Source organism: Phycodurus eques, chromosome 8 (assembly GCF_024500275.1).
Source record: "Phycodurus eques isolate BA_2022a chromosome 8, UOR_Pequ_1.1, whole genome shotgun sequence".
Lineage (NCBI taxonomy): Eukaryota > Metazoa > Chordata > Actinopteri > Syngnathiformes > Syngnathidae > Phycodurus > Phycodurus eques.
In genome coordinates this window covers 28,621,188-28,642,631 of record NC_084532.1, presented here as the reverse complement: position 1 = coordinate 28,642,631, position 21,444 = coordinate 28,621,188, and the positions used below count along the sequence as shown (strand labels likewise).

At 43.6% G+C, this 21,444-nt stretch overlaps 1 protein-coding gene across 3 annotated transcripts in view; it reads left to right on the top strand.

Annotated features, from left to right (window-relative positions):
* tgfbr3 (transforming growth factor, beta receptor III) overlaps positions 1–21,444 on the top strand; it is a 59,000-nt gene that overhangs the window by 24,187 nt on the left and 13,369 nt on the right. For 2 of the 3 annotated variants that reach the window (XM_061683537.1, XM_061683535.1), the window contains 6 exons: positions 9,398–9,535; positions 16,072–16,258; positions 17,810–17,957; positions 19,765–19,954; positions 20,408–20,700; positions 20,781–20,936. In XM_061683537.1, the coding sequence (XP_061539521.1) occupies positions 9,398–9,535; positions 16,072–16,258; positions 17,810–17,957; positions 19,765–19,954; positions 20,408–20,700; positions 20,781–20,936 (1,112 nt within the window). Of the gene's footprint in view, positions 1–9,397; positions 9,536–16,071; positions 16,259–17,233; positions 17,397–17,809; positions 17,958–19,764; positions 19,955–20,407; positions 20,701–20,780; positions 20,937–21,444 lie in introns of all 3 variants that reach the window. The other variant, XM_061683534.1, reaches the window with a different exon arrangement.

Below are 21,444 nucleotides of genomic sequence, written 5' to 3'. Positions count from 1 at the left end.
AGCATACTAGCCTTAACAACAAGCTAGCACAAACTGACGTGACATCACTGACATAGTTTTTCAGCGAATAATGGCGGATCGGAAGTAAATGAAGTTACAAGCTTGGTTAGGAAATTCATTTAACTCGTGAGTCACGGGAACGCTATAGTTGGTTTTTTTTGCAACCACAAACACAACAAAAAAGAGAAAAGAGTGAGCACAGTGCATTTTTGGGGGCACCCAGTAGTTGAGTGGCGTTCAATCGGTGTGCGCCTGGCCTTATCCTCCAGTCAGCAGTCGCCTTGCCTCCTTAATTGCGTCCGTTCGCACGAGGAAGCGGTGTCTGGCGACGGCTTTGGGGAGTCTTGGAGGTGCTTGCGGCAGAGGGAAAGGCCTGACCCGGGTCGCCAAAAAGAAAACCTCATCCGGGCCCCCGGAACACTAAAAACCGCAGGGCGCGCGACAGATTGCAGATGGGAACTTTCAAACACACGCCACACACGCAAACTTCAGCTGCGACGTGTGCGGCCGTCGATGGTTTCCCGCGACGGGCGTCAATTTCACGTTTCAAAACGCGCAGCTGGACCCGACCCAAACGCACGTGACTGGCAGCTGGCCCAGCGCCGCTCGTTAGGTGAGAGGCGACTCCCCAGCTGTTGGATTTACCGCTGGCCCAAGAACAACACCGGCCTCGTGCTGGAAATTTGCTCAGCGTTCAACGTGGGGTGACGGCCGCTAACCGCGCTCTGACCTGCTCACAACCGCCACTAACTACATCATCTAGTTATGTGCTACTAACTTGTAGCATGTTAGCATTTGAGCCAGTCTTGATAGACTCTTGAAGTATGAGTATCAGAGGACTATTTTTGTGACACCCGATTGGGGGTCAATTGCACGGACCATAACTTGCACGACTGCTGCGTCTTTTAAGTTACCCCCAAAAATTTCAACCAACATTATTTGCGTTCCAAAAGTTACATGTGAAGACTTGATTGACCACATTCATGAATAAAAACATTCCTTTTTGTAGTTTTTATGCATTCTGTGCGATTGAGGGGTTGACCAGACAGTTGTGCAACGCTACTGCTAAGTCTCCTTTTGTTTTCAGACTATTTTGGACTCTTTTATAGACTCTGCAGCAATGACTGGCTGGAATAAAATCTCTACCCACCGAGTGTTATTCACATTTGTCTGCGATCAAAGTAACAGAAGCTGGTTTTGGCCGCGTCTGAGGAGAGAGCGCGCCAGATTTGGAAGGACCGCTAAAGCCACCGACTGGTCACCGCTGGGTCAAAAACGGACGTCAGCCGTTTCCTCCAATTACCGTTGAACTGAAAAGCTCGAAAAGCATCTCAATTCCACTGAATCTTCGGCAAATTGCGCCTAAGAAAAACACTTTGGCGGTGTCCGAATACGTTTGTCCAGAGGGTTTGAGTGTCATGTTGGTTAAAGATGATGGCCAGTTGAGCAACTTTTTGTAAACAAAAGCAACTTAATTTGGATTTTGATGAATGGTGTGTATATCTGTGTTGAGTCTGATAAGCTTTTGTTTTGATAGGCTGCTAATTCCACTTTTTATTCCATTCCAGTGGCTTGATAGGCCTCTCACCCAGTAGCCTTTTGTGAACAAAGGGACTTTGATTTGGTGATTGGACGTCCGAGTTGCTTCTGTAAAAGCAAGTGTTTTGCACTGGAACTGCTTTTATTTTGGGAGGTTGCTACTTCCTGCCTACCTTTCTGTACAGGTGGCCTGATTGGACTCGCAAATGGTGATATTGAGCAGCTTTTTGTATTGAGCAGGTGAGCATCAGTGTTGCTTCAATTAAGCCAGGGCAAGTCTCGACTTCCTTCCTTTTTTTGTTGGCTTGATAAGCCTTTCGGACGGGAGTATTGAGCAGCTTTTTGTGAACAAACAGTCCCTTGACTTCGATTTGACTATTTGGTGACTGTTGTGAGCATCAGTGTTGCTTGTGTTAATCCATTTTGTAGCACTGTTACCTCTTTTATTTTGGGAGAATGCTATTTGGTTTTGCTCCATGGCTTGAAAGGACTCAACCAGGCGCTTTTTGTAAAGAAAAGGATGTTTATTTGGATGTTCGGTGACAGTTGTGACCAGTCGTGTTAAGCATTGTTACCAATTTTCTTTTGGTGGTTGTTACTACCTGTTTTTGTTTGATTGCTGTGGCTTGGTAGGGCTCTCAACAAATAGCTTTTTGTGATCCAAAGTAATTTAATGTGGCTATTTTATCACTGCTGTGAGCATCAGTCTTGGTTCTAGTTCTGCTTTGTTTCAGGTAGGTTGCTAGTCCAGTTTTTGTTCCATTGCTGTGGCGTTTTGTAGCTTTTTGTAAGCAAAGAACTCTGATTTTAATCTTCATTAGCATTTTAAAGCGATTTGAAGATGCTTGTGGCTACACCATGTACAATTGGACACATTCTCCTGCCGCTGTTTGTTTGCATTTGCACCTGAGCGTGCTGATTAGCATCAGGCGGCATGTTTGGGCCTCGGCCGGGCGCGTCAAAAATGTGGGCCGAGTCGCGATAACAACCTCCTCTTGCATCCCCAGCCACCCGGAAAGAACTAAGATCCAGACAGACAAGATCAGTAGTTGGCCGTGGTTTTTTTTTTTTGCAGTAGACTTAATACAGTAAACCCTCGCCGAACTCACCTACTGTCAAAATGTTCTATAGATCACGACTAAATGTATTAGCGGAACAACGCCACGTCTGTTATGTCGGGGACCACACACAACAACTCAGCGATTGCCATAGCTCGCGAGCTAGCGAACGGAATAAACAGTTAACTTTCCCTTAAGGTTCCCTGTTGTGTGGATCTGCACGTGGCGCATGGAGTATGTGGAGTATTGGAAGGACCCGACGCCGGTCCACGAGCTCACTCACGACTAATAAGTACTGGCTTAGCCGCGAGTAGCAGGCTACTTCGTAGCGGAGCCATCCAATTCGCCGTCTGCTCGCTGCGTGGGTCTCCGCAACAGAGACACTAGCCCATATACAGGAAACACTTCAGGGAAATTGCATTTTTCGGGTTGTAGATATAGCTTGATGGCTAAAATGCCCATCGCAGTGATGATAGAAATGGGCCAAGGTATTATTACCAAGTAATTCGCAATTCTGGCGAATAGCCATAGATGGCGCTGGTTAGTTATATGGTGGAGGAGGGCCGACTCGTGCTGTCCGCTGGTGACGTCAACACGACCCCTTTTAACCCCCCCTCCCGAAAAAAAAAAAACGGCCAGCTCAGATGGTGAAAAGGAATTTTAAGCTGTATTTCAACAACTCAGTACTAAATTGTTGTCAGTCTTTGCAGGTTTTCAGCATTTACCTTCAAACATATTGAATGTATTTAGAAACAAAACACGAAAATGACTTTAGTGTGACTTCAAAGGTTTTTTTGGGGGATTATAGTTTGAAGTATATTTAGGGTTTAAACTATTAATATAGGCAATTATAAACATTTTGATGTGGCATCTACTCAAAAGCCGCTTGACGTTTCTCCCGCCCTTTTATTTTTTCCGCCTCCCTTCGTTAGTCCTCTGGTGACTATAATTAATAGATGTTTGGATTTTTTTTCTCTCCCCCTCAATCATCGGGAACTCAATTAGAGTCGCCGAAAGCGGCAAACTCCCTTTTCCCGCAGGCCGTTAACAGTCTACGTGATGTACGCCGCCACCACAATAAGTCGTGAAATGTCTGTTTTTGTGAACAAAACAAGGTTACAAACTGATCACACGAGTGACACTTTTATTGCAAGTGGAGTCAGGAAATCTGATACAGAGCTAAATAAGGTCCACCTCCTGTTTTTGTTCCCATTCCATTGGGCCTCTCATTGACCCAACTTTTGTAAACAAATGACTTAAACATTTGAATCTTGTGTGGTGCGTTCCAGTCCATCTGTAAACAAAAGGTAGAGTGTTTTACTAGTTTTGGGAGGGTACAGTTAAGCATCTGTTGGCACTATTACTGCTTTCATTTTGGTTGACTGCCACTTTCCTCAGTAGGACTCTTATCAGGAATATGGAGAAGCTTTTTGTGAACACAGGACTGATTTGGCTTTTGTGCGACTAGCATGGAGCGTTTGAGTCTATCAGTTTGTGGTGCATGACAAGGAAGATCTAGACTGCTACATTAGCTTCTCGTACTAGCTGGCTGCTAACTGGTTACCTGTGATATGTTTTTCAATTGTAAACCAACGGTAGAGTGCTGTTTTATTTTTTCAGCCTAATCATTAATCGATGTTAAGCAGTACGATTTTCAGAGATGGTGACTTCATATGCCTGGATAGGTCTCTTGAGGGTATTTGGCAGCTTTTTGTGAACAAATAATTATGATTTTGCATCTTGTGTGTAAACTGTGGTGCATCGGAGTCCATCTTTATGTGGTGTTTGACAACAAGAAGCATAGATGACGATGGAGATTGGCATAATTTAGCTTCTCACGGTATCTGACATACTGTGTGCTTGTCATTATCCATCCATCCATTTTCTACCGCTTATCTGAGGTCGGGTTGCAGGGGCAGTAGCTTTAGCGGGGAAGCCCAGACTTCCCTCTCCTCAGCCACTTCATCCAGCTCTTCCGGGGGGATCCCGAGGCGTTCCCGGGCCAGCCGGGAGACGTAGTCTCTCCAGCGTGTCCTGGGTCTTTCCCCGGGGTCTCCTCCCGGTGGGACGTAGGATCGAGCTTCTAAACCTATCTCCAAGGGAGAGCCCGGACACCCAGTCTCCCGCTCCAAGCTTCCGTCACTCATGAACAAGACCCCGAGATACTCGATACTCCTCCACTTGGGGCAGGATCTCATCCCCGACCTGCAGAGGGCACGCCACCCTTTTTCGACTGAGGACCACGGTCTCAGATTTGGAGGTGCCGGTTCTCATCCCAGTCGCTTCACACTCGGCTGCGAACCGCTCCAGTAAGAGTTGGAGATCACGGCTTGTTGAAGCCAACAGAATAACATCGTCTGCAAAAAGCAGAGTTGCAATACTGAGGCCACCAAACCGGACCCCCTCTACACCTCGGCTGCGCCTTGAAATTCTGTCCATAAAAGTTATGAACAGAATCGGTGACAAAGGGCAGCCTTGGCGGAGTCCGACCCTCACAGTTGGAACACACCCTCGTTGCCCTGTCTCAAAAAGCGGGACCACCACCCCAGTCTGCCAATCCAGAGGCACTGTCCCTGATGTCCACGCGATGTTGCAGAGGCGTATCAACCAGGACAGCCCCATAACATCCAGAGCCTTTCGGAACTCCAGGCGAATCTCATCCACCCCCGGGGAGTCCTTGCCACCGAGAAGCTTTTTAACCACCTCGGTGATCTCAACCCCGGAGATAGGAGAGCCCGCGTCAGAGACCCCAGGCTCTGCTTCCTCGCGGGAAGGTGTGTCGGTGGAATTGAGGAGAGGTCTTCGAAGTATTCTCCCCACCGACTCACAACGTCCCGAGTCGAGGTAAGCAGCGCCCCATCCCCACTATACACAGTATTGCTGGTGCACTGCTTCCCCCTCCTGAGACGCCGGATGGTGGACCAGAATTTCCTCGAAGCCGTCCGGAAGTCGTTCTCCATGGCCTCGACTGCTTGTCATTAACGTTTAATTTCTTTTCCAGCCCAATTATTGAGTGATGTTATACACTATGATTTTGGTAGGTTGTGACTCCATATGCCTCAATAGGTCCCTTTGCCGGTATTTAGCGGCTTTTTGTGAACAAATGATTTTGATTCTGATTTTTTTGCGGCCTGTGTAGTAGATCTTTTTGTGGTATTTGACAAGAAGAAGGACAGAGGGACTATGTAGATTAGCTTTATCTTAGAGTCTCACGCTAGTTGCCTTACGCTTGACACTTGTAAACAAAAAGTTGAGTGTTTTACATGATTATGTGGGAAATGTGTGTGAAAGAGGCGACTACAGCCTGTATTACGGCTTTGATGCGAGGGACTCTGTGTGCAAGGGGTGCGAATTGTGCTTCAGTGCCACTGGAGTGAGCTGATGATCCCGCTCACAGCTGTCGTCGTCCCCCCCCCCACCGTGAGGAATTTCAATTCGAGTAACGCGATCGGTCTAGACGAGACCCCGGCCGCACCCTCAAATCCGCTCGCTCATTTACGCTGTTACAACCAATCAGGCGACTGGAGCCTTTGTGGGCGGGGACTTGGATGACATGAAAGCGGCGATGGCAGATGCTCACCAGCTGCTGACCATGATTAGTTGTAGTTGAACTTTTTGTGAACAAAGGATTTCGATTTGGCGGGACTGGTTTGGTGCATTTGAGGTTAAGCGATGTTAAGCAGTGGGATTTTATGTTCGTAGGTTTCTACAACCGGTTAAGCCATGATGAGTTTTGGCTTTTTGTGAACAAAGGACTCTTGTGTGACTGGTTTGGTGCATTCGAGGTTAGGCAATGTAACTACCTTTTGTTATTGTTGGGTTGCTACCTGTTTGTTTGTTTTTTGTCCCAAAGGAGTCTTATCTGGTATTTAACATTTTTTGTTTTTGTGAACAAAAGACTGAATTGGATCATCACTGACTGGTGTGGTTCATTTTGATTCTAATTTTTGCTGATCAAAGATATAAACTCTGCTATATGCTTGCACACAAAGGATACTGTGTTTAATGTGTGTTTTGTCCAATGCGAAGTTGCAATACTTTGGGGAAAAAGATTGTTCAGCGACGTAAGTACTGTGATTATTTTAGGTTTTGCTCCTTTACCTTGATAGGAGTCATCGCGGCTGTGTCTCAACTTTTTGTGAACAAACGACTTTTTCCGATTTGGATCTTCTGTGAGCGGTGGCGTGCATTTGAATCTGTGAATCTGTGGTATTTGACCTTCTTAGCTTCTTGGGCTAGCTTGTTGCTTAGCTGCCGTATGCTTGTCACTTGTAATCAAAAGGTAATGTTTTATCTAAGCTGGGGAGGAGGATGGGTAAACCACATTAAGCACAGTTACTCCTTTTATTTTGGTAGGTTGCTACTTCTTTGGCCTTGATAGGATTCTCTGATGGTATTCCGCAATTGTTTGTAAACAAATTCAAAGTACTCTGTTCACAAGAAGCTGCACTTAATTTGTTTGCGATTGACATTCGAAGATGTGGATTCCCTCATCAGCTTGTCGCACTTTATGCTGCGACTTCCTGTTTTTGTTTTCGTTGCCTCGATGTGACTCAGCTTTTTGTGAACAAACGACTTTGACTTGCTGTTTTTTAGCACCTTTTTTTTCCGCGATGTTCGACCAGTGATGATGTAGGGTCCCTATGCCAACTTTTTGGTGTGCTTTTTTTTGTTTTTTAGACGCGCGTGTCAGCCGGCTATCCGTGTTTGATGCAACAAAGTGGGCCTCCTCCTGGCGCTCTGCGATCATTTGTAGCTCCACTTGCGACACACAATAGCTCCTCTCAGCCCTTTTTCTTTTTTTTTCTTTTCATGTCATTCAGGTGATTCACATCTCGTTTTTTTTTCTGTCTGCGCCTCCCAAAACTTTTCATCTCCTCTCGGCTGGCGAGCGAGCCAGCCGATGATATCTGACGGTTGTTGTTTGCTTTTGTTGTTGCTCTCCGAGGACCAATGAGAGGGTTTTTCCACGTTCGCAGCGGGTGGGAGGGAGGGAAGGAGGTTTCAAAATACACACACACTCAAAACATAAAGTTTCTTATCTTGTTTGTTTGGAGCCTGTCTCATTCGGCTTTAAAGATAGTTAAAATGTTTACGTTCCCTCAATGGAACTTTTGCTGATTATTCCGGGGGCTTTTTGTGCTGATAATTAGGCTTTAATTGCCTCACTTTCTGCGGTCACGTGACTCAAAAACGTATATGAAGTCAAAAAACCAAAGTCTTATTCCATGTAAGGATGGTAAAATAATCCCGTACAAAATAAGAATAAATCGAAATAATGCATCCCTCACAATTAATGATGCATCTCGCAATGTTTAAAATAAGATGTAACTGTTGTGCAAGTAAATTCAGCACAGTTAATGGTAACACATAGAAATGAGAAAAAATAAGGCTATGTGTCATCGGGAAAAAAATAAATAAAATGTTACCCATTATGTGTTGTATTACATTCAATACACTGAAGTTAGCAGGATGGATATTATATTCAATTACAAGTGCATGACAGACTGATATTCTGAACTGTCATACAAGTCGAAAGATAAGTTAAACTCTGTTCATAGTAACAACAACAATAAAGCATGCTTCATAAGACGGCTGCAGGTCGAAATGTTTTACATTTGTATCGTTCTGTACAAGTGTAAAAAAAAAAAAAAAAAAAACTCAACTACCCATTATTATTGAAACACTTAAATAGTCTTAGAAACAAAGAAATGTCCATAGTAAAAGAGAAAATGAACACTTCAAAGACAAATCCACTTTTTTTTTTGGTCTTAATATTAAAATCACCAAAGCAATCTCTGCGATATATGTGATATATAAGTGACAACGCGTGGAGTAAGTGTTGGCAAAAAATCCCCCAGAAAAGCCAGAAACACTTGAGTGAAGCAGAATTGACGTATCGCAACAAAGACGTGTGCTCGCACGGGTGGTGAGTCAGATTCCCCAACGTCCTTGAAGGCATCACAACAGTGCTTTCACGCTCGCTCTCCGTGATTCCGTTCAGTGTGAGCCGCAGGCAGCTTTGTATTATTTCGGAGGGGAATAATGAGCGTCCTTCGGCCTCCGCTGATGTGATTTGCGCGCACCAATTGGACTCGTCTGATTAGCGTGGGAACACCAAAGAGGAACCGCAGAGAAGGGGCCATCGCTCAAATGCTCAAACTTTTAACGCTGGCAAGGTGACCCAGTGGTACCGAGGTCAGTCTCGCAGCGGACAGGTGCAGTGGGAGTAGTAGAAGAAGAAGAAGAACTAGTAGTCATAGTCAAAGTAATAGTATTAGAAGTAGTACTAGTAATAGTAGTTGTGGAAGTAGGAGTACAAGTTATAGTGGTAGTAGAAGTAGAAATAGGAGGAGTTCCAGTAGTAGAAATAGAAATCGAAAAAGGGGTAGTATTACTGGTAGTCGTAGAAATAATTGTCGGTAGTAGTAGAGATAAGTAGTAGTATGGCACAGGACAAGTAATGCCAGCAGTCATGGTAATTGTACAGTAGGAGTAGGAGCAGTGTAGAAGCAATACTCGTCTAAGAGTCTTAGTAGTAGGCGGTGATAAAAGCAAGAGCGTGGCCACCACATTGAGGAGGAGTTACGTAAACCGCACTTGTGGACGGCCTTTTGTTTTTCCCGGCTCACAAACAGACTGTGAAAAAAATGCCTTTGAGCAATAAAACACCGCCAAGGAAAAAAAACATGAAAGCCGCAATGAAGTGAACTCGCTGGTAAACAAAACAAAACCAATTAATCAGCACTAACTCATCGAAAGCAGAAGGCTAATGAGGCCGTTGTGCATGTGCGCGGTAGGTGGAGCTGCACGTGAAACCCATCCAGTCTCTGCTGCGCCACCAGAAACCTCTGGTCCTCATCCTCAACTCCCCAGAGGCCCTCGTGTGGAAGGTGAAGACGGAGAGCCTCGCCCCGGGCGTCGGGCGCACCGTTCACGTGAGTTCAGCTTCGCGCAAGACTCAACAACTCTTTTCATCCCGAACCTTTCTACTTGATTTTCCCTCATTATAGGAAAATAGCGGCAAGGTAACCTTACCGCGTAGCATTAACCGCACCCAACATTTTCAGTAAGTCGCTTCCACTACATTTATACCGGCAAAGGCGCATCATAACCACAATAGTAACGCACCCAGGGATTTCTTTGATTTTCATATTTTATTAAAAAACGTGTTAAATGACAAACACCTCAAATTTCACAATGTGTTCTTTATCCATCCATCCATCCATCCAGCTATTTTCTGTCCGCTTATCCTCACGCATGTTTTTGGAATGGGAGGAAAGCGGAGTACCCGGAGAAAACCCACGCAGACAACATGCAAACTTCACACAGACGAGGCCGGATTTGATCCCGGGTCCTAAGAACTGTGAGGCAGATGTGCTAACCAATCATCCACCGTGCCGCCGGGGTTCTTTATATTTTATTATGAATTCATTATTTTATGTATCTTTGAAAACATTTTTTTAAAAAAAAACATCCAAAATTGTATCCACTGAGGGATTTTTAATTTTTTATTTAAAATGTTTAATAAATAACAAAACACACACACACACACACACACAATTTTGCACCAGCAGGGGATTTTTTTTTTTCTAAAATTATAATTTAAGTATTTTAAACAAGATTTTTATTTTTTAATAACACATTTGTATACAACCATTTTTATTCACATAAAAATAATAAAAAAGTCTAATTAAAAAGTACACCAAATATCCCAAAATTCCTAAATTTAAAAAATATTTCATAATAATATTTTAGAAATTGTATCCCACATAGGATTTTTTTTTTTAAAGTTAAGTAAATAACCAAAAAAAAACCACTACCTTTTTGTCCCAGCAGGGGATTTAAAAAAACAAAATGACCGTAAATAATTTTCAACATTTTAAAGGTATAATCTGCTGTTTTTGGCGCCTACTGCTGGAATTCAGCATTACAATAAAGCGGTCCGTCACTCCGATATGACATCGGCTGTGCCGAGTCCTACTTTCCCCGTCTCCCCTCTCTGAATATACACCAACGTATGTATAATTGAGCTGTTGAAACCCGCAAGGTGAATAAAACGGGCGCGAGAAACTACCAATAGTTCTATATCCAACATACAAACACGTTGTCCTAACCACTGCGTTGTTGCAGTACCTGTTGATGTGGGGACATACATTTCCTGGTTCCCCCTAAGCCATTCAAATAATGTACCTTCAAAAAGTAAACACAACTCAACTATATTTAGATTGTACCTGTGGAAAAACTAAACACAACTCAACTATATTTATATTGTACCTGTGGAAAAACTAAACACAACTCAACTATATTTATATTGTACCTGTGGAAAAAGTAAACACAACTCAACTATATTTATATTGTACCTGTGGAAAAACTAAACACAACTCAACTATATTTATATTGTACCTGTGGAAAAAGTAAACACAACTCAACTATATTTATATTGTACCTGTGGAAAAAGTAAACACAACTCAACTATATTTAGATTATACCTGTGGAAAAAGTAAACACAACTCAACTATATTTATATTGTACCTGTGGATAAAAAAACGAAGCCTGTGGCCAAAATGTACACGGGGGATATACGTATGTCGTCGTATGTACGTTTGTCGCTTCGTGGACACGGATGCCGTTTTTCGCCTGTCGTCCTGCTGTTCTTCGCCTTTTCCCATCTCGATCATGCTTTTCGTGTCACGTGTCCGGACCTCAGCTGTAGGTCACCGGCGATCGACGTCCGTGGGGAGATTCGGGAAGTCGCGGCATTTTTCATTTAAAAATGTATGATTCAAAAAAATTCAAAATTTCTAATTTAAAAAAATATTTTATATGTCATAAATGGTATCCCACTCACATTTTTGTTTTTGTTTGTTTGTTTAAAATACCCTAAATTTCATCTCAGTGGGGGATTTCTTTTTTTTTAACATTTGTAATTGAAAAATGAGCATGAAAAAAAATACCCAGATGGTTTCAGTTCAGTTTCAGATGGCGCTTCAGTTCTCCGGTGTCGAACGCAGGCGCACGCGCACACTCGTCGGTGTATTTTCTGAAGAACAGCCATCCGGCTATCATCAGGCGTCAACGCCGAATCGGCGTCCGCGACAGACGGAACGCAGCTGACGAGGCACACGACAGGCCGACCTGCCGTTTTGAGCGTCGTCGCCGTCATTCTGACTCGTTTTTACTTCAGCTTACGTTTAGCCATCACCTCTGCTGCGATCCCTGAGATGTTTATTTCAATGGTTTTAAATGATAATGAGTTGCTAACGATGGTGACTCACGCAGTATGAAATGTTTGGTAGTGGAGGAAAAAAAAAAAAAAAAAAAAAGCTTCAGGCTCTTGTTGGCTTCTCGTGGGTGTGACACGTCCTTAAAGAATCCCACTCAAGTGCAGCCTATTTCATTATTTAACCGTTTAATGGCGTCTGCGGGGGGAAATGTGAAAACATCTAATTACGCAACACCATTTAAAGGTGCACGCCATCCGACAGCTTGCTGCTCATGTGCTCTAGTGCAGTGACTCCCAAACTTTTTGCACGGATTCGAATATATTGCCCATTCGTGAAATACAAATTTTACCCGAATAAATAGGGTTGAAAACAAAAGATGAAATGCAACTGTGTTGTAATGTAAAGTTAAATACAACTGAACTGCACTTAACAAATGTACTACGCTGGAGTAAAACATTTTTTTTTAAAAAGCCACTAACATTATGTGTAGACTTTGAACATTTAAGACAGGGATTCTTCACATACCACTAGAGGGAGCCCATGTACCGCCAGTGTAAATAACAATTTTGTAAAACCAGAAATCGGAAATGTGATTTTTGTAGGAAGAAATGAGATTTGATTTTATAGCCATATTGCTCAGCCCGTTTTTTTTTTCTTTTTCTATCATCATGTAGCTAATGAAGGCATCAGAATATTTGAAAGGTCTCTCAGTATAGGCCCTTTCATAGAGTTTCCGAACATTTGCTGCGTCGAGCTAGTAATGAAAGAAAAAAATGAAATGCAAATGTGTGAATCACGAATCGCGAATAGGTGCGCTTTCACCATACCAGAATGTTGGCGACATGGCAAACTCCTCCATTTTCTGAGTACAGAGCCCCTTGGGGTTAGCTGAGGAAGTTTCGACGGTGAGCGCACGGAGCAACACGCTCAGCAAATGAGACACTTTTTGGAGCGGGATTTTTTTTCCTGGATGTCCACGAGTCGCCGCCGTTCCTCGTCCAGCCCGGCGGCCGCCATTGGAAACGCTTCACAGGCCGACGCTGTTGCTCTTGGCCGGCTCGCTCGGCGTTTTGCACTTCCTGAAATACAGGCCGAAGTGAGGCTTTTGTTGTAAAACGCATCCTCGCCGGCACAGGCCGTCAATCAGCGAGCGCTGACACGAGGCCAGATTGTTTCTCTCCGGGGACGCGCCGGCCTTGTTGACGTTTGCGGCCAAGTCTTGTTGCGTTTAGGGGGTGGGGAGGTTGAGAGTTTTTTCCTCGTCTTGATGGAATAAACTCTTGACATTTTTTATTTTTTTTTTCTTCACTGCTGGCTCGCGCTGCCCATTGTTTGTCCGCCAAGACGTTTGGTTTGCTCCGGCTCCTGGAGTCATCGCCGTCGTTGCTGTAATGATGGAAACAATGCAACACAGACATGTTTGGGTTTTTATTGGAGACAGCGTTAGTTAGGACTGGAACACATGGCTTTCTTTTCTGTCTGCAGTAGGTTTCAATTAGCGTGTTAGCGTTTAGCGGCGATTGCGTAGTATCTCACTTTTACACTTTTACTTGCCAAACATCCTTTTTTTGGGGGGGTAGTTTACGTGGATAATTTTAACCATTTGAGACAATTTGGATTCTTCAATCCAACTCGCGTATTTAGTTTTCATCCGAGACACCATCAACAATTTAGTCTTAGTGATGAACCTAAAGTAATGTGTATTTGGATGACAAAGCTTCACCTTCTTCTTAAGTTGTCTTTGACGCACGCAAAAATGTATGTTCGGTTCACCGAAGACGTAGACTTCCTTTGATGTTACTAAGACACGTATCGTACTTGCATCAAGCACTAAATTGCGTCCCACGCTTACAAAAATACGTAGGGTAAGTTTATCAAAATGTGTACATTGTATCTGACGTTGATTGGGAAATCTGAACTGTCTTTGATGTTTACAAACGTGAATTCGGTTCATCGAAAAGCCTGTCATTGATGTTTACATAAAATGTGCGTTGGATTCTTTGCCTTCTCCAAATTGTCTTTGATGTAGGGCTGCAAGTAACGATTATTTTAATAATCTTTTTTTTTTGATTAATCGGATGCAAATGTCCTATCTTGATGAAACACAGAGCTCATCAGTCTGATTTATTATAATAAATATAATGAATAATATTTGTTGCCGAGAGGCTGAAATTCTGAGGATTTTGACCATTGTAGGTTATATATAACCGATTATCAAGTGAAATAGATTCACTTGATAATCGGTTCGTTGTCGACGAATCGATTAACGGTTGCACCTCTACTTTTGATGTTGCCAAAATACGTGCCTTAGGTGCATCCAACGCTCTAAATTGTCTCTCGTGTTTACAAACTTATGTGGTACATCATCTTAAGACTCAAAATTGCCTTTGATGTTTACAAAAATAGGAAGGGTAGGTTCATCAAAGACCCCAAATTCTCTTTGATGTTCATTAAAAAAAAAACACACACACACACACAAAAAACGCACAAATCTGGTATCGTCAACCTTCAAATTTGTCTCCGATGTTTCCAAAAAGTTATGTTGTGCAAACACTGTGATGTACAGCATGTTATATTGGTCCAAGCCCAAGATTCAAACCCAGAACTTGCTTGCTGTGAGACGGGAGTAGTGACCGCCTTTGTCACCATGCTTCCATTTTTTTCATCGTTAATTTGATTCATCATTGCGTATATAAACACAACCGCTGTATAGCACAGCATAGTACATTTAAGTGTCTCACGTGAGCGGAACGAACTGGAAGTTCACCGCCGCGCTTCCCAGTATTTCGGGTCCGTCGGCCTGACGAGCATTGGGCAAGAGCGAGAGAGTGAGGCAATGTGTTCAAGTGCTTCCTTGGCTTCGCCGCAGCAAATTCCTGAGGTCGGAACGCCTGCGGCTCATTTGGCGTTCGGGCTGACCAAACCCCCCCTCCCCCCCCACCCCCCTTCCCCCCCACACACACACACGCACACTTTAATTCCAACTAATTACGGCCTTATTCCCGCAAACTAACTGATAAACTTCGCGTGGCTTCGCGCAGACACTCCAGATGCACATTTAGAATTTGCAGAAAACCTGATGTGATGCTTATCATTGCAAGACAAGAATCCTTGTACACCTTAATGTACATATTTTGCGAACGTCAAAGACGATTTAGATCGACGTCACGGACAATTTACAATCTTCAGTGAACATATTAGTCTTACATGGATGGTTCAAATAGCGTTGTAAACATCGTACAAATGTACATATTTTGTTACGAGTCAAAAATCGAACCTAGGTATTTGCAAACTTCCAGGATCATTTCTCTGAGTCTTTAGTTTCTTTTTAGTGCTTTTTTCTTTTTTTTCTTTACCTTTTAATCCCTTTCATTGTCTGTCTTTGTTTTTAAATCTTTCTTTTAGTTTTTTTGTTGTTGTTTTTTAAAATCAAAGCCAAATTAAGAGTCTCAAACCAAATGGACGCTTACTTTTAAACAATCTACTTATTTTCTTATAAGACTTTGGACGAATCTATAATTTGTAAACGTCAAAAACCCGACTTAAGTCCTTGACGAACCAAGCAAAGACAGCTTAAGAGTCTTTGGCGAACTTAAACCTCAAGAGAAAATGTACATCTTTTGTAAACATCCAAGACAGCGAAATTCTTTGATGGCCCGACAATATTTGTAAGCATCAAAGACAGTTTGAGAGACGTACGTACATATTTTTGCAAACCAAAAATCGAAAGGCATTTGATGAACCGAACGTACGCGTCTCGGAAACATCGAAGACAATCGAAGAGTCTTGAATGAACCTTAACGTAGATATTGGATGAAACATCAAAGACAATTTAAAGACTTTGGAGCGCGTAAGGTTCCTCAAAGAGAGGCTAAATGTCCGCCCGCGAAGACGTCTCACTCCCGCTGTGTTGCCGTCCCGGAATGCGACGCCGGTTATTTGTGGGATGGAAAGGAGCGACGCTTGAACGAACGAACGAACGAACGAACGATGTTTCGCTGTGGCAAATGAAACGGGCGGCCAGGCCCGGCTCCAATAAGCGACGAACGAACTAAATGTTCCTTCTTGTTATTTTTGAGGCCACTGCCTGTTTTTTGGACTGTTTGTGGAAGATTTTTTTACCTGTATATATTGCATCCAAAAAGTATTCCCAGTGCTTTGTTTTTAAGCTTCCGCTGTATTCATTTTGACATGATGAAGTCTTTATTTACTCCAAACATATGCCGTGTTTTCCTTTCCCCCTTAAGGTACCGGAAGGGTCGGAGGTTCGCTTCCAGCCGGGAAACTTCTCGCTCTCCTGCCGGGTCCAAAAGGAGCTCCTGCTTCCCCACGGCAACGAGCACCTCCTCAGCTGGGCCCAGAAGATGTACGGGGCCGTCACCTCCTTCTCCGAGCTCAGGATGACTCAAGATATCTACATCAAAGTCGGAGAAGGTGAAATTCCCAGAATTCCTCAACGCGTGCCTGCAGAGATGCAGAAGTTCCTTTTGAAGGCCCTGGCACGCTGTGTGTTGTTCACTTAGCGATATGAAATTTGGTCTGTGTCTATCATGAGTAAAGCCACACAAAAAGAAGCCGTGGCTGAAAGGTCAAAGCAGGTCAGGCATTTGGTTTGAAGCAACCAGTTGCAGGGATCCGTCAAAGATGATGTTATCCTAGAACTTCAAAGGAAAAGGGGCAAAAAAGATAATTCAACTCGCAAAAGCCAGTTTCACTTAGCAACATGAAATTTGGTCGGTGTGTCTATCGTGAGAAGACCCACAAAAAAGTCTCAGGAAGCCATTCCTGAAAAGAATAAGGATGTCAGCCATTTTGGTTTGAAGTGACTATTTCGGGATCATTTTGGCCATTCCCAGGGGTCCTTCGAAAACCGTCTTGAATTTGAACCGATTTGAATTTCCGTCATTGCCGTCCGCGGATGCGCCAACCTTTCGATTTACCGAAAGGTTCATTTGGCCAAATGAGGACGCGTCGAACTCTTCACGCTCTCTTCAGCAACAAGGTTTGTTGCCGTTAAGCGTGTCACGTCAAACCAAAGCTCAGATGACGACCCGGGGAAAAAGCGGAGGGGTTTAAATCTGGACCAGATGCTAACCTTGCTCCTTTTCACCTGAAAAAGCCCTCTCTCTCACACACACACACACACACACACAGAAACAAATACAAAAACATACACACACAAAGACAGATTCATACACAAACACTCATGAACACAAACAAGCAAACATAAATGCGCACATGCACAAAAACACAGACGTAGTGTATGCATACATGCACACAAACTCACAAAAGTCACTCAACAGAGACAGACACACAAACACTCGGAAACACTCGCATACACACAACTCACGTGCGCGCACAAATACACACCCGGTGTTAACACGGAGCAACCGACGTGTGTTCTCTCAGATCCTCTCTTCTCCGACACGTGCAAGATCGACAACAGGTTCCTGTCGCTCAACTACCTCGGCGGCTACGTGGAGCGGCAGGCGTCCGCGGGCTGCGTGCTCTCCGCCGGCCACCACGAGCGGGAGGTGCACGTGGTGGAGCTGCAGGCGCCCAACTCCAGCAGGTCGGCGCGCTCTCCGGCCGCCGTGCCGTAATGCCACACCGGACGCGGATATGGCCGCTAAATATCTTGCTAGGTTACGTTTCAATAGAACGCGCATCATGGAAATAGAGCATCAAATATATCATATGGAGCGTCAACATTCAACGGGTAACGATGGTACATCAGCGTTATCTAGAACAAATACATAAATACCTTAGAACGTGTAAATATGAAGTGTAGAAGTGTATACAACATTAAATAGGATACATTAGAATTGTACCCAGCAATAAATATGTAACGACGATACCTTAGCATGGCATAGAACATTTAATGTGAAGAAGATATGGTACATTAGAATTGTACAGAGGATGAAATATTGGACTTAAGAGGTGTTTGGAGACAAAATCTGATGTTGGCGTCGTGTTGTTGTCTAGTGCGTTCCAGGTGGAGGTGATCGTGGAACTGCGACCGCTGGAGGACGACGGCCCACTCCATCGTGACGTGGTCCTGCTGCTCAAATGTGTCAAGTCGGTCAACTGGGTCATCAAGGCCCACAATGTGGTGGGCGAGCTCACTGTTGTGGTAAGCAGTCCACCCCACCAAAAACGCCCAAGTGCAGAGGTACCATGTCTTGAGAATGTCCCAACTTACGAGTATTTCCAGTTGCAGGCCGTCGATTGGTCGAATTTTTTTTTTTAGGTATTTATTTTTTATGCTTCTGTTTCAAGCCAGCTTCAAATCCGCCGCCACACTACTGAAATAAAGATTTAAAAAAAAGGGAACAGTTAAGGTATTGGCGCCAAACCAGCACACGAATACTATAATAAGTACTAGGGTTGCACGATTAATCGAATTGTAATCGTGATCACGTTTTTGGCTGCCGCGATAGAATGTATTTATTTATTAGATTTTTTTTTCTGACAATTGAAATGATCCGCTGCATATGAAAAGTGCTTCATTTGCAGTAAGTGCCCGCAACCTAGTCCGCCAGCCACCAGGGGGCGAACGCATGGTTAAGGCTTCATGAATACGCTTTTATTTTGACGTCGGCACCTCTCGGCACGTTGACGATAGAGAGGGAAATCACAACTGTCGACTTGTTTGCAGTTTGCGACCGTGCACGACTGACCAATGGTCAAGCAGAATAACGGAGACGATAATTGACAAGTTACTATATTGACGACTGGGATTTTTTAAATGAAAAGTCGGTGCTTCGAGCCTAATGTTATTGCATTTTACGCATTAACTGTATTTGCTTCCATTAAGTTGCAATTCGTGATTGCACTTTGTAGTAGCATATTTATTCAGGTAACCCTTGCTAAAGTAGAATTTTTTGGGGGTACATTTATTTTGGATTATTATCTGTCATTCATTCTCATTCAAAGAGTCATTGTGCACTGAAAACTGTTGCATAGTTTGTTAAAAAGTAGTGCAACAAAAAAAATCAAGATTTTTCCCTAACATGAAGAATGATTGCGACTAATAGTCGTGATTACAATATTGATCAAAATAATTGCGATGATCTGCGATTGGCTGGCGACCAGTTCAGGGTGTACGCCGCCTCTCGCCCGAACATAGCCGGGATAGGCTCCAGCACGCCCGCGATCCCGCGTGACGACAAAGCGGTACGGAAAAATGGATGGGTGAAAAATTATTATCGTGATTATTATTTTGGCCAGAATCGTGCAGCTGTAGTAAGCGCAGTGAATACACTTTATACGAGTTGTTGAATTCTTCACTTTCCTTTTTATTAGACTTTGCTGTTTTTCTGTATTAAAAATAAGTAACCAAAAACAATTTTGGTAATTTAATTGTGAAAATAAATATGATTTCCGGACCAACCCCGCAATAGGTGAAATCTGCAAAGTATCGACCACATTTTTAAAAAATATTATTATTTATACATATTTTAACTCTGTATGTACCTCGACCATACTCTATTAAACACTTTCTATAATCTTAAACACCTTTTAAACTCTTAAACATACAATAATGCACAGTAGCACTGTACACTGTGTACATTTTATTCCTTGTAATATGTGTTTGAATTTTTGTGAATTTTAAGTGAATTTTTCTTTTTTTCTTTTTTTTATACAGTTTTCATGTTTTGGGCTAGGAGGCGTTTATTTTACCACAAAGAAATTACAGCGCACATCCTTAATCCCGTGATATGGTGAATTATGTGTTATATGAATACGGGGGTGGGGGAATCTGCAATGCACTGAATTAGCAATAGGCGAACTGCGATAAAGCAAGGGAACACTGTACAAGTATAATTGAGCTAGGAGCCTAGTCACGGAACGAATTCAACTCGTAAGTCAAACCACCACCAAAATTGAATATGAAAAACTGAATCGAATATGAGACGAGAAATCTTTTTCCCACGCAGGCTTCCGACAGCGTCAGCGTAAGTTCGGGTACGGAGAGGCTGATGCAAGTGTCCAAATCCCCCAAGCGGCGCCTACCGTCCGGGCCGCAGGCGCTGATCCAGTGGGCCGAGGAGCACCGCTACGGCCCGGTCACCACCTACACCAACACGCCCGTCGCCAACCACTTCAACGTCTGGCTCAAACAACGAGGTAACAAAAAACACAACTTTATTCCTGTCAACCTTTTTAAAGGACGTTTTAGGTGTGTAGAACATTAAATATGTGAACATTGTAGATTAGAGTTGTATAGAACGTTAAATACATAAATTACATTAGAGTTAGTGTTGCGAAAAGTATTTGCCCACTTTTGAATTTTTTTATTTTTTTTTTGGTGCATACTTTCCCTACTTTGGTGTTTAAGATCATCAAACAAATATATATAAATATCAGACAATAATAATAAATAACCCCAGTAAACATAAAATGTAGTTTTTGAACACTTTTTCACGGCGCTGCATATATAAAGTGAAATATTTGCGTTACAAGTTAGCTTCAAATATGCCGCCACTTGAGAAAAGTGGGGGGGGGGAAAGGTGAGTCATGAAGGTAGTATAATGCCCTCGCATGCGGGCAAGACAAGCTACCACTGCGTTTGTTTTCCAGACGTGGTGGACCACGCGGAGAGCGTGCTGCCCCCGGAGCTGACCATCCTGCGCGACCCCGGGCCGCCCCCCGGCGGACGGGGCCGGGGCTCCCCGCGCCGCTCGGGCCTGCCCTTCCCGTTCCCTCCGCCCGTGTCGCAGGGCCTGCCCTACCTGGCGCTGCCCTCCCTGCTGGACGAGCGTCCCTGGGAGAAGGCGGAGCCCGAGGAGCACCGGGCCGTCCTCAGCGTGGGGTTCGCCGTTCAGTGCCAGGACGCCAGGATGGTGGTCAGCGTCAGCAAGGAGAGCCTCCAAGTGAGTACATAACCTCGCTGGACTTTTGATTAGGTACACCCCCCTGAAGCAAAATGTCATCGTTATCGTCACGTAATTAGGCCAAGGGCTTTGCGCACGCCAACCTGACGCTTCAAGACCCACAATGCAAAGCGGCGGTCAACGCCACTCACTACACGCTGGAGACGCCCCCCACCGGGTGCCGAACCACCGTTTACCCCCTGCAGGGAACCTCCAACGCCCTCCACATCAACACCGTGAGTCCACCGCCGCCTTGCGATATCGGAGCTTGGTCCGTTGAATCGTCTGGGGGTGATAATACAGTTGGGCTCATTTGATCTATATTCCCGAATGAAATACCATTTCCTTTTAGGGGGAAAAAAAAAAACCAAAAAAAACTTTTTTTTGAACAGTCATCATTTCTATTCTTGAAAAAAATATATATATTTTTTTTTTTTAGAAAAGAAAAAGATGGAACTCTCTTGAAAATAATCATAATTTGATTTTTTTTTTTTTTTTTAAGTAAATGTTGCATTTTTTTTATTTCAAGAAAAAGGTTCAACTCTTTCAAGGATAAAGCCATATTGTTAGGAAAAATAACAACAACAAAATAAAAAGTGTCAAATACAAGAAAAAAGTATCTGTGGGGACGTGGGGGGTTTTTTGGTCTGTAAACAAATAAATGTCAACGTGTGGAGTAAAATGTTCCGTTTTGTCATGGGATGCATCATGACCTCAGCGGTGTGTTTGCGGGGTTCGACCTCT